Below are 19344 nucleotides of genomic sequence, written 5' to 3' on the forward strand. Positions count from 1 at the left end.
CAAGTAATAATGAAGAAAGTTAGGAAATTGAGAACTTGAAACTTGAAAGGAGTAAATAACCAGCTACAGTATTATCAAGACAAAAGTTTAAACTATCCCATCTTCTGACAATAGAAATGGAGGAAGATGGAAGTGCCCATGAGGCCTATCCACGTGTATGGAGTGTCCATGTTTAGGTGGTACAATGATAAATTCAGTATCTATATCACCGGACCTTGTCCCTTGTCTCACTACTGTATAATATTGCTATTGCAAAAGGGTCAACGGGTATATATATATATATATGAAAAATTATATCAATCATTAATAAAAGTGAAAGATATATATAAAAAGATTTAACTAATTTGTACCAAAAAAATATAATAGTAATTTTTTTTTAATATTTTTTATGTATTTAATATATTAAAAACGTTAAAAAATTAATTTTTATAATAAATTTTATAAAATATTTATATACTTTTAGGATATAAGTTAACAAATCTCTATAAAAAAATATAAAAAAAGGTATATATAATATTTTTTACATATAATAGACATTTGTTCAATTGAATTATAATATCTTATTTTTATTTAATTAAATATGATTCTTGCAGTACGACCCATAAATAAATGATTGAGCTAATCAACTTCTCATATGAATTCAGTAATAATTAGGATTGATAGTCATAATAATTTTAAAAAATATCTGTGCATTATTTGGATTATTGAAAAGTTTTAAGTTTTAAGTTAGTTTTTGAAAATATAATTATAAATTAGAATGATCTTTTTGTCAGTTAAATAATATGAAATATATATCATATTGTGATATATCATCCACCATCTAATAAATAAAAAGATAAATTCAATTCATCATTATATTTTTAAAATTAATTTGAGATATTTAATTTTAAATTTAGCTAATATATATTCTAAAAATATAAATTAAAATTACTATTAATTTTTGTTTTAATAAATATACAACAATTACATAAAAAATTAAATTTTGTATTTTTTTTATAATAATTTTTTAATAAATAACTTTAACATATATTCTGATTTCAAAATACATATTAACTAAATTCTTAATTTTGTTGAAGAAAATACTGTACACATAATATTTCAAGATTATTAATAAATAATAACTATGAATTCAAGTTTTGTCTGCGAGAGGCACTGTCCACTGCTGTTTTTATTTTAAGAGAGGTTTTTTATCTATAGATAGTTGTTCCATTGTATTTGAAATTGTCCAAAAGCTCAATTTGTTTAGGAGACTCTAGAGATTTTCAATCATTTTCTGATTTTTCAAGAATTGATTTTTGTCCCATAACAAAGAGCATCTTTTTAGATTTTTTTTTGGTATGTGATGGATTTGGAGAGCTATGAACAATGACATTTTTAACCATCATGAGTCTTAGCCCCTTTTTAAAGTGGCTCGTATGACTTTAGCTTTTGAGAAGGAATTTCGAAATATCTTTGAATTACAACGAGTTTTTATTCCTTTTATGATTAGTTGCTCTTGGGTTCCTCTTTCGATGGGTACTTTTAAGATCAATTGTGATGCTAGTTACTCTGGTTCTGTAGATCGAATTGATTTTGCCTGTGTTAACAAAGACTGGAACGAAAATTGACAACGAGATTGTTTGGGAACAATAGAGAGTTGCAATATTTTTCAAGGAGAGTTGTTTGCTATTTGAAGAAGATTTCTTTTAGTTTGAAACTTGAGGCACAGAGATATGATTTGCGAAATGGATTGTCTGTAGGTTTTCATTCTTGTTAACAATTCTCATGATAATGACGGGTGTGTAGATCCTTTGGTGCTTAAAGTCAGAGATATCGTGACTTGGAAATAGCGTGTTGATTTTCGCTTTATCCTGTGAGATGCAAACACAGTGGCAGACACCATAACAAAAATGGCGTTGAGATCGCATTCGCAGCATGTAGAGCTCCTAGCACATTAGAATGAGTTTGAGATAAGTATTCAGAGGGATCGTCCTGCGCCTTCTTAATCCCTTAGGACTTTATTTTTCTTTTCTATTTAATTGTTTTAAATTTTCAGTCACAAAAAAAGCATACATTATTAAGGTTAATTATTTTTAACGCTACTTAATTTAGTAAAGTAAAAATTAATCTGTTATAGATGAGAATTTTATTCAAAAATTTATCACTATTTTTTTTTGAATGAAAGCATCTCAACACACTAAGTGGAGCGTAAGAGAACGACAAAAGAACCAACATAAGTGATAAAGAAAAAAGAAATAGCCAGCACCACGAACGCTAAAATTTACCCCTTGTCATCTCCGGCATTGCCATCAGCAACAAAATGGATCCACACCTAGCCGCTCCTTATAGCTTGTGAAGGACATATGGATAATCTCATCAACCCCTTTTTCTTTATGTTGAAAAATTCTTCTATTTCTTTCTAGCCATATATTCTAAATAATTGCACAGAAGCACACCATCCACCTTTTACGCATTTCCTTGCTACTGGATATCTCCGTCCAACTCAAGAAATGTTCCTTCAATGTCCCTGCGGATGCCCATTGCCTTCTAACAAATGATAGCCATGCACACCAAACCTGCCAAGAAAAATCACAGCCCAGAAACAAATGATGATCATATTCAACTCCTTTATTACATAGCATGCAAACAATGTCTTGCTGGTTGATAACCCCAAATCGACTCAATCTCTCCTTTGTATTGATCTTCCCAGTCAAAACAAACCAGAAAAACAGTTCTAATCTTGGCGGAACTAGCCCTTTTCAAATTGTCCTAGTAAAGCTATAGCTTGTTATATCCTCCGAAATAATTTCCGTCTGTAATACCTGCACAAAAGAGTTAGTAGAAAAACTCCTTGTTTATCAAATTTCCATAGAAGTCTATCCTCTCTGCCATAAGCTAGTTTGACTAATCTTAGTGCCTCATGTAGTTCGTCACAAGATCCAACTCCCATTGGAATAGCTCTCGTCTCCATTGGAAGTTCCATATCCACTCAACCCCATCCCAAAACCCACAATCCCCTATAACGGATCCTCTTTGGTTTGAAACTGAGAAGAGCCTTGGAAACTGATCTTTTAGAGAACCTCCACACAACCAGACATCCTCCCAGAAGCGCGTTCTTCTCCCATCACCAACCTCCATAGATAACCCAGTAACAATCTTCTGCCTTACTCGTTGATCTTTGAACTGTATCTGGCATATATCCTTCCAGGGTCCCCCCGGACAGGTAAAACCTGGGAGGACAACAACATATTTGGGTCCAAGTTTTTGCAAGAGCAAACCACCTTCTTCCACAGGGGACATTCCTCCTTTGAAAAAATGCCACCACCACTTAAATAAAAGGGCTGTATTACGCACCATTGCATCCCCGACTCCCAACCCACCAAACTTTTTGGGCGCCTGCACCACCTCCCACCTAACCAAGACCATGCCATTCTTACCACCCTCATTGCTCCATAGAAATCTTCTCTGTAAGGAAATCAATTTCTCTACAACAGCCTTTGGCATCTTATATAGACTCAAATAATATACAGGGAGGCTATTTAGCACAGATTTGATGAGCACCAACTTACCGGCTTTATTGATAACCTTGGCTTTCCATATGCTAAGTTTCTCCTCCACTTTGTCAATAATTGGCTTCCAATTCTTCACCAATCTTGGGTTAGCTCCCAGCGAAATCCCCAAGTATTTAACTGGGAGAGAGGCTTCCTGACAGCCCAACACACTGCACATACGCTGTACCCACTGATCATCACAGTTAATAGGAATCAAGCTAGATTTGTCAAAGTTAATACTTAACCCTGACATCAATTCAAAGTAGCGAAGAATCCTCCTGTAATTTTTAACAGTCTCTTTCTTTGGAGGGTAGAACAGAATAGTGTCATCCGCAAACTGAAGATGCAACAGCTCAATGTGGTCTCTACAAACCAGCAATGGAGATATGCGCCTGTTCCTAACCGCCTCCCCAAACATCCTGTGCAGGACATCCACAACAAGTACAAATAGAAAGGGGGACAGTGGATTACCTTGTCGTAGGCCCCTTTCCATCTTAAACGGCTTAGATGGCGAACCATTTATCAAGATTGACATGGAGCATGTACTGATACACTTCATGACCCACCCCCTCCATCTTCGTCCAAACCCCATCTTCTGTAACACAAGATCCACAAAGCTCCACTTGACTCTATCATATGCTTTCTGGAAGTCTAACTTTATTATCACCGCTTCCTTCTTCCTCAGTTTTATCCATTGAACTGTTTCGCAAGCAATAAGAGCCCCATCATGAATTTTTCGCCCCTTGACAAAGGCACTCTGTGTCTCACCTACTAGCCCTGGCATTATTGCTCACATTCTCCTAACCAGCATCTTCGAGATGACTTTATACAGACACCCAACCATGCTAATCGGTCTGAGATCTTTGATTTCCTTTGCCCCAGTGAATTTGGGTGCCAATGCCACCCATGTGAGATTGGCATTCGCCGGTAGCCTCGAAGAATGGAAAAAGTCCAACACCGCTGTCGTGAATTCAGGACCAATTTCATCCCAACACTTCTTTATGAAGTTCATGTTGTAACCATCACTTCCGAGAGCCTTTGAGGATTCACAATCCCACACTGCCCCTCTAACCTCCTCAGAAGTCGGTTGCACTTCCAAAGCCAAATCATCCTCTTCACTGATCATTTCCACCAGACTGTCTCTGAACCCCACCATTGGAGACTCCTCCTGATGATATAAGTCCTTGTAGAAGTCTCTAATCGCTATCTTAATCCTAGCTTGATTCCTTATCAATCTTCCGTTAATGACCAGTGCATCAATCCTGTTGTTCCTCCTTCTCGCCAAAGCTAAATTGTGGAAGTACCTCGTGTTCTTGTCTATGTCTCGCACATGTCTAGATCGCAACATCTGCTTCCAATATATTTCCTTTCTCACATACCATTTCGCACAACAAGCCACCAGCGCCCTCCTTCTTGCCTCCACCGTACCATCATAGACCCCATCACCCACCATATCATCAATCTTCTTAATCTCTTCCTCAAACTTCATAATTTTCTTGTCTATGTCACCAAAATTGTCTTTATGCCATCTCCCCAGAGGGACTGTCAAAGCCTTCAACTTATCTGTGAACTGCACCTGTCCTAATTCTCTCCATTCCTCCTTTACCATCCTCAGGAATCCTTCATGCGTAAACCATGAGTCAAGACTTCTGAACGGCCTCAGACCATCTCTTAGCTGCTTATCTTCCAAAATGAGATGACAGTGGTCAGACAAACCCCTTGGGCCCCCTCGTAATCGAGTCTTTGGAAACTCCTCAAGCCATTCCAAACTAACCAGAGCCTTGTCAATACAACTACAGGATCGACCTCTGAACCATGTAAACTTCCGGTCATAAATTGGCAAGTCCACCAAACTCATGTCATGTATCCAAGTCTTGAAATCTTTCGCCGACAAGGTTAGTCTATCAGTGCCACATCTTTCTTCCACCTGTACAATCTCGTTAAAGTCTCCCATGAAACAACAGGGAACCTGACATAAACTAGCTATGTAACTCAACTCTTCTCACATAACAAGCTTCTCATCTCTAGCAAGTGCACCATAAACCAACATAAAAGCACAATTATAATTATTCTTCAGCATAACCCCTTCAACACACAGCCATCTCTCACTTTTATAAGAATTTCTGATTTTAAAAAACTCCTCATCCCATATTAACAGCAATCCACCAGACGCACCAATAGACTCAACATAGTCCCACCCCGCACAGCCATTACCCCAAATATTTGAAACATCAAAACTAGTCACTACCTGCCTTTTAGTCTCCACCAGACCTAGCATGTTTAATCTACATTTCCGCTTTAATTCCTTTACCATCCTCAGTTTCCCGTCACCCTTCAACCCCCTAACATTCCAAGAACTAACTATCATTTTAAAGAAATATTGCACACCCTTTTTTGAGTTTTGGGTCTGCTTCGTCTAGCTTTTTCTTTCTGTTTCGCCAGTCTTTTTTTCTGAGCAATTTCTTCATTCTGTTGTTGGAGAATAGCCATAATATCATCTTCTTCATTATATAGCTCTGCTCCTGACTCCTTTGCTAATTCCCAAGTCTTTTTGTTTTCTATCATCTGTTCATCTAATTCTGATAACCCGTTGTCACTGGCTTGATCACCGTTTTCCAGTGCTCTGCCCCCCCCCCCCCCACTCTGTCCTCAACATCATCATATCCATTTTCATCATTAGTTTTCGGAAAATTTCTGCCATGAGTCGCTTCACTTTCTCTGCCTGTATTAGTAAGTTCTTGATAATGTTGACCACTTTTTTCTGAATCATCACCCTAACAGTGTTTGCCGTTCTGCCCGAATACCAACATCTCGTTTCCTTGTGCCACTGACGCCCCTCCATGTTTTATCACTCTGCGACCCCCTTTTGTCACTGCCTCTCTTCCGCTTCCAGCCTTCATTACTCTGTTATTAATGGTCAATCCTCGCACACCCACCAAGTCCCGTGGTTCACCGTCTAGATGGATTTCCTTGACCTTCAGCCTCCCTACCCCCATCCTGTTCAAGTGCTCCTCCTACTTTCACCAATCGATTAGCACCCAGCTTGGGCGGACCTTCTTTACCGGCTTCCACAAGATGCCTCGCTTCAAGACAAGGACTTGAAGAATGAATCCTGGATACCGCGCCTTCCACTTCACAAACATGTCCATGTGTGTCGCCTCCCAGGTTGCGGAGAGTCTCCAAGGGATCAGAAGCAGGCGCATCCCCAAGCTGCTGGAGTCCAGAAGCCCGACCCGAACTCATCGCACCCGGTCCAGCAGCGTTGTCTAAGTCCCCCAACTGATCGGTCCACTTAGAGCGTGGGCCCACATGGCCTATCCCATTCTTGCTCCTCATTTTACCGTTATTGGGCTTAGAACTTGAACCATCATATAACCCTTTATCCCTTAATTGCTCCTTAGCCAGCCCATTAACTGACAATCATAATCCCAGGATATTGTTTTTTCGGACTCAGCCTCATTGCTCTCATCATATCCCACCAAATTTGCTACTCCTTCAATATTGAAATTATTAGCTTGATATGTTACCAATTTCATTTGATTGCGGCTTAAATACTCATAACTCCACTCGTTCAAAATTGTTTCTGAAATTAAAAAATTAGCCTTGTCTTCAACCTCCTCCCTCAGCCCCTCCATTATCACCTCCGCTGCCAAGTCTGAACGTGCTGCTGATTTAACGAGTCCTTCCGACCATGTAGCTACTTCATCACAAACCCTTTCAGATAACATCTTATGGTGTTTGCAATTGACCGCATCCTCTCCCATAGTTACCAACTTACAACTCCCTCCATATGTTTCGCTCCCACTTCTTTTACCAAAACTTCAAAGCCACTAGTACCTATTGTGATGTGGACCCATTCATTTATCACAGCCATCACATAGGTATCAATTTGTACTTGGCTGACGCTAAAGGAGCTGCACGATTCTGTCTCTTTCTCACACCCAACCACCTCGCCCCATTGGCTACCTATTACCTTGAAAGTTTTCCCAGACCACGCATGTAACGGAACTCCGAAACACTCCAACCATACTCTTCGGGTTTCACTTTTCTCCGACTCGTTCTACCGCCATACACTATGAAACAACTGTAAGAGGCTATTCATTTTGAATGTGTAGGTCTCTTTTGCATTCAACAAACTGTCAAAGGTCAACAGAGCTTTATATGCTCCCATTTCGCGCACTTGAACAACTTGAGGAAAGTTCTTCGCAACCATATCCTTCAATGACCTAAAGTCAATAGCCTTTGTCGATCCACCTATTAGGCTTTTCTGTAACCAATCCAAATTTTCTTTCACCACAGCCACCTCCACCTTTTTCGTCCATCCATTCCCATGTGGGTCTTGCACTGTTCCCTCCTTCGCCAAATTTTTAGTGAAGATGGCTAAAGCTTTCTAGTTCGCTTTGCTTCCTAGTTGCATCTGGCTAACTGTAGCATTTCAATTGTCAACTCGTGGCTTCACTTTGTCCGAGTTTTCCACATCAGGCCTTCTCCTGTATTTGGCTTCCCCCACGAAGACGACCTTGCCCCTCAACCTTATATGATTCATTTCTGTTATAGCTTTCAAGGCACCTCCTTTCGTAGTGTACCGTATGAACGCAAAGATGTATACATTGCCATTCTTTTGTTTTTTCGATAAGTATATGTCATTTATGCGCCCAGTCCAACTAAACAGTTGGAATAGTTCTCTCTTTGATATGTCTGCTGGGAGATTATCCACAAAGATTGAGAATGACTCGTTTTCTAATCGTCGATACTCTTCTCGATTCCAAACTCTAGGATCCTTGACCCGACCTATCGTTCTATCCCTCCCTTTGTTTCCCGTCCGCTCTCTTTTTCTCACTCTCTCACTCATCTCTCACTTCTTAAATTGTTATAAATTGCTAAATATTAAAAATGAGATTTTAACTTTTAATACATACTTAAACAAATTAATAAACTAATTATTAAATCAATTCAAGTTAGTTACTATTAAGATTAATCTTAACGACAGTCTAATTACGATTGGAAATTGAGCCTAATGTTGTAATTAGCAGTGTTGCACGCTTGCCCTAGGCTCTTATTCCAATTCCAAAATCTAGTGAGCTTGTAAGTTCTTTCACAAGCATGTATGGAATTATTGGCTAATTTAAAACCCCTATGCTTAGCCGTGCAAGCAGGTACACCTTCCTAGATCCTACTTTCCATTGCCGTGAGGTGTGTATACTGTATAGTACGTTGATATTTATCTACACATAGCAAGTATAGTAGAGAGGGAGACCTTGTTTTATATAGAAAATTAGAAATGGATGTAACAAAAAAATATTATCAAAAGAAATATGAGAAACGTCATTGACCTTGTAATCTACTAACCTTGTTGTATGTAGATGATGTGTGTCTACACTTATATTGGGTTGCATTTAATGCATAAATAAATATCAAAGCTAACCAACTTAATTAGCTTGATCAACTGATCGAAAATTCAAATTTTATATTATGTATATAATAATTTATTGATTAATCACAGACTTTTAAATAAAACTTAAATTTACGATAAATTATATGTGTCGAGTGTCAAAAAAGAATAATAACAAAGCTCTATGTACAGACAAGCTAAAATGATAAGGTCCATATATATATAATGAACTTAATATATCTTAGCTTATAAGTAATTCAAGTCTTTTATGACTGCTTAATATCAACATCGAATTCAATTCTTGTTTCTGAACCGTCCTGAAAACAACTTAGACCTGCTTTAATTTAATTTTATTGTTGTATAAGTTAATTGTATGCAGTACAAGTTTCTGTTAAATTGGTCCAATTTTTAATTTAAAAAAGACATTAAATGTTCCTGCTAATTATATAAGTACATGCATAAATATATTACACCATAGATAATTAAGAAAAGTCTTATTCTAATTGATTGCATTAATCAAACAATATAATTGTGTCATATCATGAATAATTATTAATTCATTTAGGTTTATATCATTTTCAAATATTAATGAAAGCAAACTTGATATTTTAAATAAAAAAATATATATCTTTAGTCCTTTAAATCTTAAGAACATTTCTAATATTTAGTTTTGTTTAATTTTATTTTAGGTTTTATAAAATATCATATAAATATTTGTGAGATTATATATATATAAATTAATTTAAAATCGACTCAATACAAAATTTGTCGTTCTAATACTTGGTCTCAACTCAATTTAAATTTTATATTATTTTTAATTATTTTATTTGATGAATTATTAAGTGATAACATTTAATTAGTCACTCTTTATAGTGATTCGGTTTCTCTCATCTCTAACGATATTTATCTTATTTTAAATATTATATCCAATACAAGTTTTAAATTTAAATTAACTCAATCACTGTAAATATAAAAAATAATATCCAAAAAGTATCTAATTATAATTTCTCTAACTAATTTATTAATGCTTAAATATAGATTTTTTGGACATGTAACCTAGTTTTTAAAAAATTGAAAAAAAAATGATTATTTTATGTTATGGTATTTTGTGAGATGATGATGATGTTACATTATTTTTGAAAAACGGATGATAGCAACATACTAACATCCATATCCGTGCCATCACAAGCATGGGGTTATTGAAGATGTAAAAGGCCATTGTAGCCCTCACCATTAATGTCCTTCACTTGCCACCCATATGCTTCTGATCTGTACTTACTCAAACCCATTAAACTCCTTCCACATCTCCCTCTCTCTCTCTTCATAATTCTCCCATGTTACTAATTGAATCTCATTGCACCCATTAATAGTTAGTTGTTTGGTATTTGTTGCAAAACAGTGCTACACCTCCCTACAAAATTTAAAAAAGAAAATAGTAATTAATAAGAAGGAAGTAGTAAGTGTTTTTTTTTTTTGTTTCTCTCTCTACTACTACTATTACTATGATCTTTTGAGCTTCAAACTTAAGCATTCAGCTTCATCTTGAGTTCAAAATCTTTCCTTTCCTCCTCTTATAGCAAAACATGATGGAGATAGAAGCTGCAACAAGTGGAAGTAGCAATAGTAGTGGCTTGGATAGGGGAAGCTACTTAGCATGGGAAGATCTAAAAGTTTTTCTTCCAAATTTTGGAAAAGGACCAACTAAGAGGTTGCTTAATGGCCTCAATGGTTATGCTGAACCTGGAAGGATCATGGCTATTATGGGACCTTCTGGCTCTGGAAAATCCACACTCCTTGATTCACTTGCAGGTTATTATTACTTTTCTATTCTAAAATATTCTTAATGGAAAAAATTTTTGGTACATTTATAATATATTGAATTATTATTAATGTATCAAGTTTTTAAAATGTTTTTTTTTTTTTTTAATGTATCTTGTGTATGTCTTTGATATAACATGAAGAGTTCAAATTAAAGTTCCAACATTGAGAGATTTTGAGTCTCTTTTACCCCAAAACACATACATGACATGTTTTTGGATGTAAAGGTTCAACCTTTTTCTCTTGTCTTTCGCAGTTCTGACTTTCTAGTGCTACCCATTTATTTTTTTTTTATTTTTATTATTTGCTAATCAATTGGGTTATTGAATAGTAATGAAAGTTTAGATCTTTTCTATTATAGATGTATACTCTTGACCTAATAGTGCTTTCAAGTGTTAAACCTTTTTTGGTATAATTACTTCATCAATCATGGCAACTTGTTCTACTACTATTTGTTCTTTAAATTGAAATTAAAATTTAGTATACTCTAAACTAAAAGGGTTGCTGGGAGTAAAAAACTTTTCCATGTTAACTGAATTTAAAACTTGAAAATGTTTGGGGTATTAAATTTTTGAAAAGTGATAGTAGATTTTTTCTATTCCAAAAAGTATATTCTCCCTCTTAGGCCAAGTAATAACACACAGGGCCCTTGTATTTAAATGTTATGTCCTAAGTGGTTATGATGTCATTATCTGCAATTAAAGAATAGTAACTAAATATGGAGCGTCCAGGTTCCCCGGGAACAAGCCTAACCTTATCATACTATATATTTTGTTATTGTTAGTAGTAATAATTATTTATAAAAATTACATTTTCTACTCTAACTTTAATTTTACCCCCCAAAAATGTTGTTGATGCTTTTTTGGTTGACTTTGGCTTCTTTTTTTTTTTTTTTCATTTAGTGAGTTGGCTTTGAACAATGAACATTAGAGAAAAGTCGGTGGTAATGGTAACTATATAGAATTTTCGGTATTATCCATATATATATATACTTATTGTAGTTGTAGCATATTATACTTCCGAATTTTTAGCTATAGTTGACAATTGAAAAGGACATCTTATGCTTTTTCTTATATACAATTCATCAGTATAAGACAGTACATGTGTCTTAATTTTGGTGGTTGGAATAATTAATATTATGAGATTATAATTTATACTATATACTATAAATGTTTAATTACCCAATTAACTTTGGGTAACTATAATAATTTGTTAGGCCAAATTAAAAAATCAAACTATATGTAATACATATGAATTGAATTGTAGTTCAACAATAAGAATGGTCCATGCTTAGGACCATATATATAGGTTGGTTGTTACTATTTTCTCACATTTTGTCTGGTCTTATAACATTGATTGGTATGGCATGAGGTTTGGTCTTAGTCTTATCTTTGAACTACTTTTACTACTACTTCCCAACCAACTAACATTCACAAAGGGAGTTGAATGCTGTCTGCATTAATTTGTTTGGTTTCAAAGAAGCCATGTTCATATTTGTACATAAGAATAACAAGATCAATGAAACTTCCTCATCATCTTTAATTTGTGAATCAAACAATTAATTATTGTAGTTCCAACTTTTACTAACTTACAATTACAATTTACGATGATGCTGTACACTATGAAATAATATTGTTGTTTAATTCAAAGCCAACATTATAGCGAACAAGTGATGAAAGATGTTTAATTTGTTTGATTGAAGAAGGCTTAATTAATTTTTAAAGTTGTATTCTAAATATGTGTGTGGTAGGGTACAATTTTCTGAATATTTGAATTTCTGGATATGTTGTCACAGGTAGGCTCTCAAAAAATGTAGTCATGACAGGAAATGTTATTCTCAATGGGAAGAAGAAAAACCTAGGCTATGGCTTTGTTGTAAGTAACAACACTTATTTTTCAATTTTTTTGGTGACTACTTATTTTTCAATTAAACATTGTGTATGCTATATCCTACCCAACAATAAAAATTAATAAAGATGCTAGATGTAAATTGAAACTCAGTTACTATATATTTGTGTATAAAAATATTTGTGTGAAAATAATAATTAAAAACAGCTAGTTATAATAAGTTAGTCGAATAAATAACCATTTGTACTCATAAAAGATAAAAACGCTGACATATGTACTCATACTAAATCGAAACTAAACTTGTACCCTGTCTTTGGAGGATTGAAGTGCCACGTAGGGTACTTTTGTCACACAGAAGACATCTTGCGTGGTACAAATTTAGTTTCGATCTAGTGTGAGTATATATGTTAGCGTTTTTGTCTTTTATAAATACAAATGGTCATTTATTCTAAGTTAGTCAAACATGTCGATTCAACTATTATTCTTAGATAACTCATCTGCTTAAATAAGTGTTAAAAATTCGAGTGTATATAATAACACATTGGTCAACGGAGAGATGGTAAAAGAGAAAACTAAGATAATATTGAATATGTTTAAAAAAAAACTAAAGATTGAAAATGCATGAAAATGGTTGTTGTTGTAATTGTTCAGGCGTACGTAACACAAGAGGATGTGCTGCTGGGAACCCTAACAGTGAAAGAAACGATATCGTATTCGGCAAATCTAAGGCTTCCAACATCAATGTCGAAAGAAGAAATAGAGAACATCGTGGAAGGAACAATCATAGAGATGGGACTGCAAGACTGTGCTGACAGGTTAATCGGAAACTGGCACCTCAGAGGGATAAGCGGCGGGGAGAAGAAGAGGCTCAGCATTGCCCTTGAGATCCTCACAAAGCCAAGCTTGCTCTTTCTTGATGAACCTACCAGCGGCCTCGACAGCGCCTCCGCCTTCTTCGTCGTTCAGACTCTCCGCAATGTCGCTCGTGACGGCCGCACCGTCATCTCCTCCATTCACCAGCCTAGCAGCGAGGTCTTTGCTCTCTTTGATGACCTTTTCTTGCTCTCCGGCGGCGAAACCGTTTATTTTGGAGAAGCTAAAATGGCCGTTCAGGTACCAATTTCTTTATTACCTCTAATTTAAGTTGAAAACTCCCGTGTAGTTATTTTCATGTGAAATTAATATTTGAAAACTATTAGATAATTTTTAACTATAAATTTTATATAAAGACATTAAGACAAATTGTATGTAAGTGTCTACTTTAATTTAATAGTAAATAATTTTCTTTGTTTCTTAACCTTTTTTAGATATTTACATAATAATATTTAATTAAGCAAATTAAACTCAACACAAATCTAAATAGGAAAAGTACAGTACAGGTAATCAACAATATTAGTACTGATTTTTCACCTTTTACAGTTTTTTGCTGAAGCTGGATTTCCTTGTCCACGTAAAAGGAATCCTTCTGATCACTTCCTTAGATGCATCAATTCTGACTTTGATGTTGTCACAGCTACACTCAAAGGATCTCAAAGAATTCACGTATGTACAAACTATTAATTGTATTCTTTGTAATTATAGTTAATTAATGGAACTGTTTCATATATTTTCCTTTCCTTTTTAGGATGTTCCAAATTCAGCAGATCCTTTCATGAATATGGCCACAGCACAAATTAAAGCAATGCTGGTTGATAGATATAGGCGTTCAACTTATGCAACAAGAGCAAAGGACAGGATTCAAGAACTATCTACTAATGTAACCGATTTTACTTATGTTGTTCTGTTTTCTTTTTGTATTTTGATCATAATTATGTATGATGATGATGATGATATTGTTAATTGCAGGAAGGGCTTGAAAATGAGAGACAAAAGGGAAGTCAAGCAACTTGGTGGAAGCAACTGAGGACATTGACAAAGAGATCATTTGTGAACATGTGTAGAGATGTTGGATACTACTGGTTGAGGATCATAATCTACATCATAGTTTCAATATGTGTTGGAACTATCTATTTTGATATTGGCTATAGCTATACCTCAATCCTAGCTCGTGGTGCTTGTGGTGCATTTATCTCAGGCTTCATGACATTCATGTCTATTGGAGGCTTCCCATCTTTCATTGAAGAAATGAAGGTATCATCAACAAAAAAACTAATATAAAAACATCACTACATGTTTAATTTGTTACTTCAAATTGCAACAGTTAAGTTGATCATTTAAAATAAAATTACTTATGAAATATAATTTCTGGACAAAATTGATAGTTTTGAAATTTTGAATAACTAATTAAAAAGAAAGAAAGAAAATGCAGATTTGCAATTTAGAGTTAAATTTGATCTCTTGCTCTGAAACAGGTTTTCTATAGAGAAAGGCTTAATGGATATTATGGAGTTGCAGCATATATTCTAGCCAACTTCCTATCTTCTTTCCCTTTCTTGGTTGCAATTGCTCTTACTACAAGCACCATCACATACAACATGGTGAAATTCAGGCCAGGGATCATTCACTTTGTGTTCTTCACTCTCAACATCTATGGTTGCATCTCTGTCATAGAGAGTCTCATGATGGTTGTAGCTTCTCTTGTTCCAAATTTCCTAATGGGGATCATCACAGGAGCTGGAATCATTGTAAGCAGCCAATTAATTAACCAAAATATTTGATAACAAAAAATTATTAACCAAAAACCATCAAAATTTATTATTTTTTACTTTATTTAATTAATGTAATTTACAATAAACAAATCTTAAATAAAGTAATTGGCCACATAATAGTAGTATATAGTATATCTCTTTATTTTATATATATATATATATATATATTAATAGATTAATAGGCATGTTTGGGTGCCTATTAGTGAACTACTTTTTTTTCTATTGAATTTGTGAAATAATAATAAATGTGAAGTTTGTCAATATAATAGATACTTTAGTATTTTAATTAGTAGTTTTGCGTTCAAATTTTAGAAATAAAAAGTTATGATATTTTCTTGAAGAAAAAGTATTTTAAAAATAAAAATAAAATTCCAAAAAGGAAATTCCAGTTATGAAGTAATCTTGAATTATTGGTGCTTGTATTGATGCAGGGAATCATGATGATGACCTCTGGATTCTTCAGGTTGCTATCTGATCTTCCAAAGCCAGTTTGGCGCTACCCAATTTCATATATCAGTTATGGTGCATGGGCAATTCAGGTAATTTCCTTTCTCATCCTCAATATTCAATATTGTAACCCCTTATTTGTCTATGCATGAAACACCCACTAATCATAACAATTTTTTACATGTATAATCAATCATTCTGCATAATTAAGTTACTGTCTCAATTACTTAAATATATACAACAACAACAACAACAACAAAGCATTGTCCCACTAAGTGGGGTCGGCTACATGAATCAAACGACACCATTGTGCTTTGTCATGTATCATGTCTACAAAGAAACCGTTTACATGTAGATCTCGTTTGACCACCTCATGGATGGTCTTCTTAGGTCTTCCTCTGCCTTTTGCCCTTTGTCCATCTTCCATCTCATCCACCCTCTTGACTGGATGTTCTATCGGTCTTCTTCTCACATATCCAAACCACCTGTGACGCGATTCAACCATCTTTTCCACAATGAGTGCTACTCCAACTCTCTCCCTTATATCTTCATTCCTTATTTTATCCAATCGCGTATGACCACTTATCCATCTCAACATCTTCATCTCTGCCACACTCAATTATATATACCCATGTAAAATATTTCAGTCATAATATTTAAACACAAAAAATCAGCAACCAATACAATTGGGCTTCATGAAAATCTTTTATTATTCTGCCATGATTTAATTATTCGATTGTGACACTTTTAATTATATGGGTGGTTGATTATTTTATTAAAAAGAATATGCGAAATAACATGCATAAATATACATAAATATGTAATAACTAATTTTTTGTGGAGATAATATTTAATGTAGCCTCTGAACTTATATGTGAACATCAATTTTCCTCCCAACCAATGTCATTTTTGGGTTATTTGAACACCAAACTAAAATTAAGTCATTTTACAAATTTGATATATGACTGTTCATATCATCACTCCATTAATATTTGTGTGTCGAAAATTGTTTGAGAGATCATGTTTGCAAAGTTTAAGAACTAAATAGAGGTAATTGAAATTTTAGGGACTAAATCAAGGCACACGTGTAAATTTATTGACCAAATTGAGTATTAACTAATTTTTGTGTTCACAAAACTTTTTTTAAAATCCTTGTATAATTTGACAGAATTTATCCAACTTTAATTTTTTTTTATTTCTGTTATCTCTGTATTTTTACCTTGAACAATATCCAAAACAGGGTTATTATTAACTCTTTTCTTTATTATTAGTATATTAAAGTATTGTTTTGTTGATGTAAGATCTAACATGAATATATATACATTGGAATTGGAATGTAGGGTGCATACAAGAATGACCTGCTTGGACTTGAGTTTGAACCTATGATACCAGGGGACCCAAAATTAACAGGAGAATATGTGATAACACACATGTTGGGAATTGAATTAAACCATTCAAAATGGTGGGACTTAGGAGCACTATTATTGATCCTCATAGTATATAGGCTTTTGTTCTTCACCATACTCAAGTTGAAGGAAAGAGCATCTCCATTGTTTAAAAACCTTTATGCAAAGAGAACCATTCAGCAACTTGAAAAGAGACCTTCATTCAGAAAAATGCCTTCTTTCCCTTCCATGAGGCATCAACCACTCCACTCTTTGTCTTCTCAAGAGGGTCTTAATTCTCCACTTCATTAGACACAACACAAGACTTTTATATCATATATCATATAATTAATTCAATTTCTCTCCTGGATTTTCGGATTGCCTTGTTAATTAACATGTATACCAAATTTCAATTTCAATTGTTCTACCAGCTTATGTGTATAGAGGAAATTATTAATGTTTCCACAATCAATTAATGAACCACTTCAATTGAGTTACAACCATAGACAAATGGGACATTTGTGGGAAATTGGGAATTTCTACTAGAACATATATGACAACAACAAAAATTTGGAGCTTTTACTTTTTTAATTAGGTTACAAAAATGTGATGTTTATTATATGTTGTTAATATTTAAAGTGATCATTGAACTTGCAGTTGAGTCTCCATGTCATTCCTAAACTTAAAATTACTTTAAATTTGTTTCTAAATTTATCAACAGTGGTCCCTGAAATACTTTCTAGTGACGAAATGATGACGTGGTTGAATGGAGGTTATGCTAGAAGCTACGCTGGACTGGTCAAACATTGTCGTTTCATTTTTGGCGTCTATTCGTCTAAATAGAACATAAACGACATCGTTTAGGGTATTTTGAGGGGTTTTAACATGTTGGAGTTAAAACCTCTCAAAATACTCTAAAAAAGGTTGTTTATGTTCTATTTAGACGCAAAAAATAAAACAGCCACATTTTACCAGTCCAACGTGACCTTCATCTAGGTCCAACTACGTTATTATTCTGTCACTCAAAAATATCTCAAGAACAATCGTTGTTAAGTTCAAAAACAAAATTTGAAGTAATTTTAAATTCAAGAACCACATTGAGACTTAACTGTATGAATTAACTCTTATATGTTTAAAATTGAAAGCAAAGAAATTATATTCTTTCTTTTTTTGGCAAACAAAGATATTGCATTCAATTCACACAAATCTCCAATGTGAACTTCTATTTTGTATTTATTGAAATTCAATAGTAAATATCAACTCAATAAATTTAATTTGAGGCATCCAAATAACGGGAAAAGGCAATAGAAGATGATTGATCCATGGTTCCAAACAAATGTTTTTATTTTTATTTTTATGGTGACTATGTTTGCAGTGATCACCATAATAAAGTTTAGATAAAGCTAATGACGGTTGCGACATGAAATGAAAATATTATACAAACGTAAAATATAACAACGAAGGCAGAAAATAAAGTACTTTTATTCGTAGATGATAATTATTTTGAGAGTAATGTTAAAAAATAATAATTTAATATTATTTTATTTAATTTAATATATAATATTTATAATTACATATTTATTATATTTAAAATGATTTATTTTAGCAATAATTAATGAGTTTAAAATAAAAAAAATTTAGACTACTTTAAACTATTTTTTATTATTTTCTAAATATTTTTGTTTTTCTTATCGTGTCTACAATTCAATTTATATATAAATAATTTATTACTTATAAATTATTTATCTTTAAATATTTATTAATAAGTAAGATGACCTGCATTAATTAAATAAAATTTAGCTTTTTATTTATTATATTTTACATCAATAATTCAGATTGAAAAGTTGAGATTTATGTTTTGGACCTTATAATTTATAATTTAGTATTTAAGTTTAAAATTTATAATTTAAGTATTTTGTTTATTTTTTTATCTTTAATAATAAGTTAATTTTTATAAAGAAGTGTACTTCTTACTTTTCTATAACGTATTAACATTCGCATAAATAAATATACAAAATATAAATTTAATTACTATATATTTGTGTATTAATATATATATTATTTAATTTATTTTTAATGTGTATTTTATATTTAAATATATATTTGATACTAATAACTAATTTTAGTATAAATAGAGGTTTAAGTAAAAAAAAAAAAAAAAAAGAAGAGATTGGTTGGTTTAAATGTTTGTTTTTTAAATAGAGTTAAGAACCGGGTTTTTTGACAGAACCGTATTTTTTTGTCAGAACCGGATTTTATGTCAACTATCTTCTTCG

At 33.5% G+C, this 19344-nt stretch overlaps 1 protein-coding gene across 2 annotated transcripts; it reads left to right on the top strand.

Annotated features, from left to right (window-relative positions):
* Positions 1–10067: 10067 nt before the first annotated feature.
* On the top strand, positions 10068–17562 carry LOC107629552 (ABC transporter G family member 15). Of its 2 annotated transcripts, XM_016332369.3 has the most exons (10): positions 10068–10378; positions 10500–10731; positions 12536–12615; positions 13240–13701; positions 14008–14130; positions 14213–14344; positions 14434–14718; positions 14940–15212; positions 15668–15775; positions 17024–17562. In XM_016332369.3, the coding sequence occupies exons 2-10, from the start codon at positions 10506–10508 to the stop codon at positions 17378–17380; spliced, it is 2046 nt and encodes a 681-aa protein (XP_016187855.1). In that variant the 5' UTR covers positions 10068–10378; positions 10500–10505; the 3' UTR covers positions 17381–17562. The 2 variants fall into 2 exon arrangements, with proteins under 2 accessions (XP_016187855.1, XP_016187856.1); XM_016332370.3 differs by lacking the exon at positions 10068–10378 and having other exon boundaries at positions 10385–10731.
* The last annotated feature ends 1782 nt before the right edge of the window (positions 17563–19344 follow it).

This window comes from Arachis ipaensis, chromosome B3 (genome assembly GCF_059453495.1).
Source record: "Arachis ipaensis isolate K30076 ecotype BB chromosome B3, ASM5945349v1, whole genome shotgun sequence".
Taxonomy (NCBI): domain Eukaryota; kingdom Viridiplantae; phylum Streptophyta; class Magnoliopsida; order Fabales; family Fabaceae; genus Arachis; species Arachis ipaensis.

What these genes read in the sequence shown, in the direction of transcription:
- LOC107629552 (XM_016332369.3), top strand. Translation starts at nt 10,506, where the DNA reads ATGATGGAGATAGAAGCTGCAACAAGTGGAAGTAGCAATAGTAGTGGC. An exon ending in CTTTCATTGAAGAAATGAAG is followed by an intron (nt 14,719 to 14,939) that starts GTATCATCAACA and finishes GCTCTGAAACAG; the next exon opens with GTTTTCTATAGAGAAAGGCT. An exon ending in TCACAGGAGCTGGAATCATT is followed by an intron (nt 15,213 to 15,667) that starts GTAAGCAGCCAA and finishes GTATTGATGCAG; the next exon opens with GGAATCATGATGATGACCTC.